General features: G+C 35.4%; 1 protein-coding gene across 1 annotated transcript; it reads right to left on the bottom strand.

Moving 5' to 3' along the window:
- Positions 1-172: 172 nt before the first annotated feature.
- Positions 173-1910, bottom strand: LOC107576232 (nuclear receptor-binding protein-like). Its single transcript, XM_016262454.1, has 7 exons — positions 1826-1910; positions 1277-1317; positions 992-1086; positions 827-910; positions 670-728; positions 414-579; positions 173-177 (listed from the first exon to the last, which is right to left on the bottom strand). The coding sequence occupies exons 1-7, from the start codon at positions 1892-1894 to the stop codon at positions 173-175; spliced, it is 519 nt and encodes a 172-aa protein (XP_016117940.1). The 5' UTR covers positions 1895-1910.
- Between the last annotated feature and the right edge of the window lie 35 nt (positions 1911-1945).

Raw genomic sequence — 1945 nt, 5'->3', positions numbered from 1 at the left:
GGAAGAATCCATTAAATGGATAAAAATAAAATCAAGACATTTACGATGTTTCAAAGGATTAACATTTCAAATAAATAGAGTTCTTTCGAACATTCTATTAATCAAAAAACACCAGAAACCAGAAGTTTTCAAAAAATATTTCTATAAAAATTCCAAAGTTTCCTTAAAAATATTAAGCTGCACAACTGTTTTTAATAACGATAATGATAAATGGTTCTCGAGTAGCAAATCAGCATATTAGAATGAATTCTGAAGGATCACGTGACATTGAAGACTGGAGTAAAGGCTGCTGAAAATTTTTATTTTTATTTTACATTGTATAATATTTCACAATATTACTATTTTTATTCTGTATCTTTGATCAAATAAATGCAGCCTTGCTGAGCATAAGAGACCTATTTCAAAAATGTTACAGGACCCGTTTAAACGGTAGTGCATCTTTGAATGCAAATAATTTAAGTCCTGACAATCTATACTCACTCTCTGCAGTGGGTCCTCCAGAAACAGAATGGCACTATTAATGGCTTCTTGTGACACATATGAGGACTCTCCATTACTTTGGATTTCCAGCACAGCCATCTAAAACATTGGGAGAAAAACCTGAATCACTGGTCTGGGCAGTCTGATACCCTGATGAATGATCCTCAGCTCAAAACAAACAGCACTCACCTCTAAGGCACACATTCCAAAGGAATAGATGTCCACAGCTGTAGTGACACTTGCAACAGCTGAAGTGGATGAGGGAAGAGGACAAATTGTACAAGGTAATTTTTTACACTGCACACTGAAACAAGACTGTATGATGGGTTTTAAAACCTAGTTTTACCTCCATACTCTGGAGCAAAGAAGTGCAAACTCTTCTGTTCCTCCCGACATGTTTTCACATGGTTATTAATGGTGTCTGGGGCCACTACAAAAAAAAAAACAACATCAGCAACAATAATACAATGTGTAACATTTAAACAGTCATACTCAATGTGCTTTAGCCCACCTGAGCCGATTTTGATGAGTCCATTGTGCTGTATGAAAATGGTGTCACAGGTCAGGTTCCCGTGGATAATGGCAGGTTCACATGAATGCAGATAGCTGAAGGAAGAATGGTGAGAAATGTGAGTGTAATAGGAGCTCTCCACAAGACTTATAGTGGAACATCAAAACAAAAAGAAATGGACAGCTAACATTCCAGGTGCCAATGAGGAATTTCCAATTATATCTCCACATTACTGGTATTTGTACAGATTTTGAACAAAAGAATCGGAGAGAGAAATACACACACCTTAAGGCAGATAATATCTGAGTGCACCAGCGTTTCCATGCCTAGAAGAGTCCCAGAAAGAGTTAATGGCATCTGAGAAGACAAGTCTGCATCTGATATTATACTACAGCAGGTTATTTCATTAATCCCAACTAATACTACAGTCAGTTAAACTAAAACACAAGTAATAGTATTATTAATATCTAGGGATGCACCAATCCTAATATTGAAAAACAGAGAATAAACAGGCAACAAAAATGTAAAAGACTTAAAAGTATAAAACAAATGACGCTAACTGATATGAATCACTGCATGTTAAAATAAAGTAAATAATGCATTTTGTTTATGATGTCCTATATTTGACATTATTAATATTGTACCAGAAAGCAACTAGCACGCTCTCGCTAAAAAAAATTCTCTCTGATCTGAGCCATACTGATAGGCAAAGTCAATCAAGACTAACATTTAGGCAAGCAATTTAAGACAAAAGATATGTATTAGTCTGTAGTGCATTATGTCTCAACAGCTCTTTTGTCTATTTGTCTGAACAGACAAAGAGCAGCAAAGTACCTTTTCATTCATGGTCTTGTGATTCTTCTTTGTCTTCTTTAGAAACTGCTTCAGGCTTCCAGAAGACATGTACTCTGTAATGAAAATAACCTGAAGGTGGTGACCAAAAAAAAAAAAAAA

This window comes from Sinocyclocheilus grahami, unplaced genomic scaffold (genome assembly GCF_001515645.1).
Source record: "Sinocyclocheilus grahami isolate Dianchi unplaced genomic scaffold, SAMN03320097.WGS_v1.1 scaffold3376.1, whole genome shotgun sequence".
NCBI classification, from domain to species: Eukaryota; Metazoa; Chordata; class Actinopteri; order Cypriniformes; family Cyprinidae; genus Sinocyclocheilus; species Sinocyclocheilus grahami.
The sequence above is the reverse complement of the archived record's forward strand: the minus strand, read 5'-3'. Positions and strand labels throughout refer to the sequence as shown.

Excerpts from the sequence above, each read along its gene's own strand:
- LOC107576232 (XM_016262454.1), bottom strand. The coding sequence starts at position 1,894 with ATGTCTTCTGGAAGCCTGAAGCAGTTTCTAAAGAAGACAAAGAAGAAT. Across the intron at positions 1,318-1,825 it reads ACAAGACCATGAATGAAAAG|GCATGGAAACGCTGGTGCAC; the intron begins GTACTTTGCTGC and ends GGACTCTTCTAG. Across the intron at positions 580-669 it reads TTGGAATGTGTGCCTTAGAG|ATGGCTGTGCTGGAAATCCA; the intron begins GTGAGTGCTGTT and ends CCAATGTTTTAG.